This window comes from Pogona vitticeps, chromosome 1, assembly GCF_051106095.1.
Source record: "Pogona vitticeps strain Pit_001003342236 chromosome 1, PviZW2.1, whole genome shotgun sequence".
NCBI classification, from domain to species: domain Eukaryota; kingdom Metazoa; phylum Chordata; class Lepidosauria; order Squamata; family Agamidae; genus Pogona; species Pogona vitticeps.
Genome location: NC_135783.1, coordinates 83,245,939 through 83,247,667, shown reverse-complemented (window position 1 = coordinate 83,247,667; position 1,729 = coordinate 83,245,939). Strand labels below are relative to the sequence as shown.

Sequence of the window (1,729 nt, the reverse complement as noted above, 5' to 3'; positions counted from 1 at the left end):
CCCTTTTTACGTCGACTTTGCAGCGCCATGTCAGGATTGAAGAGGCCATTTCATAGGACTAGGGTTACAAATGGCATTCGAGAGGATTTAAGGGTGTGGGAACGGTTTTTAGATCAATTTAATGGGACATCATTCTGGAGGTCGGAAATCAGCTTAAAGGCAGATGTCCAGGTAAATTCAGATGCGGCTGGTACTCACGGGTTTGGGATTTATTTCAAAGGTAGGTGGTGTGCAGGAACGTGGCCGGAGGATTGGCATAGGCAGGGTATAACGAAGGATCTGACGTTTTTAGAATTTTTTCCAATAGTAGGAGCACTGTGGCTGTGGGCAAGGGAGTGGTCCAATGCAGTAGTGCGTTTTTGGTGCGACAATCAGGCTGTGGTGTTTATCGTCAATAACCTGACGTCACGTTCAGAGAGGGTGATGAGATTAGTTAGAGCGTTTACGTTGAGGGCGTTGCAGTTTAATATTGTGGTGCATGCCCGTCATGTTCCGGGCATCGATAACAGCATAGCCGATGCTCTTTCACGCAAACAGATGCGGCGGTTCAGGGAGTTGGCACCGGAAGCCAGAGATATGCCAGAGGTGCTTCCAGCAGAGGTATGGCAGATTGGCGTTCGGAGGCGTCGAGAGCGATAGGTATGGCACTCGCCCCGAGAACGTGTAAAAAATATGGGGCCGCCAGCGCGGAGTTTGCAGAATTTAGGAGGTTGAGGGAATTAGAGCAATTGTGGCCGGCACCGGTGGAGCACATTCAGCAGTTTATTGTGGCGTTGCACTGGAAGGGACTGACACCGGGTACCATTAAAGGCAAGTTGGCGGCTTTGGGTTTTTACGCTAAGGCAAATGGTATTAGGGATTTGTCGGGGGACTTTAGGATCAGGAAGATGTTGGAGGGCTGGTCTCGGGAGATGGGAGAAAAGCAGGACAATAGAACTCCAATGTCACCGGCGATTCTCGAACGGCTGGGCGATTTATGGGGTACGCTGTGTAGGGATAGGTATGAAGAGGCTCTTTTTCATGCAGCTGCATTGTTAGCCTTTTTCGGTGCCATGAGAATTAGTGAATTGGTGGCTTCAGGTAAAGGGGACGTCTCGAAGAAAGCCTTGCAGATGGAGGACGTAGCAGTTGAAGAGGGACAGGTGAGGATTAGATTGAGAAGATCTAAAACGGACCAGCGGGGGCTTGGTAGTATGATTATTTTGGGACAATGCAGCAAAAAGAAAATATGTCCAGTAAAAGCATTAAGGGAATTTATGATGCTCAGGGGGGTTACCAGTGGCTATTTCTTTCAACACAATAACGGAATACCTCTCACGAAGTACCAATTTTGGAGGATAACTGACATGGCGCTGGAAAGAGCGGGGATTAGCGATATGAGATTTGGCACTCATTCGTTTAGGATAGGGGCAGCTTCAACAGCAGCTGCTCTGGGATATGATGTTGATAAGATTAAACGGTTAGGTAGATGGTCATCGAAGTGTTACAAGAAATATATCAGGCAGCTACCTAACGTGTAGGCAGTGTTTTGTTTTGTCTTTCAGATGGCGAGATGCTGGAGGCTCGGAAGAACGTCTTGATTATCGGCCATAGTTATGTATACTGGGCAGCGCGTTATGCTGCATCTTCCCGATGGGGAAGCAATTTGGGGCTTGGTGCCCTGGCAACTATATCTTGGAAGGGCATGCGTGGCATGCAATGGGTGCAATTTGGAAGAATGGCCTCGTTT

General features: G+C 48.5%; 1 protein-coding gene across 1 annotated transcript; it reads left to right on the top strand.

Annotated features, from left to right (window-relative positions):
• The first annotated feature begins 641 nt into the window (after window positions 1-641).
• LOC144587131 (integrase/recombinase xerD homolog) lies at window positions 642-1,520 on the top strand. The gene has a single exon (XM_078386622.1). It carries the CDS (start codon window positions 642-644, stop codon window positions 1,518-1,520), a length of 879 nt encoding a protein of 292 aa, XP_078242748.1.
• The last annotated feature ends 209 nt before the right edge of the window (window positions 1,521-1,729 follow it).

Coding starts and splice junctions, on each gene's coding strand:
- LOC144587131 (XM_078386622.1), top strand. CDS start 642: ATGGCACTCGCCCCGAGAACGTGTAAAAAATATGGGGCCGCCAGCGCG.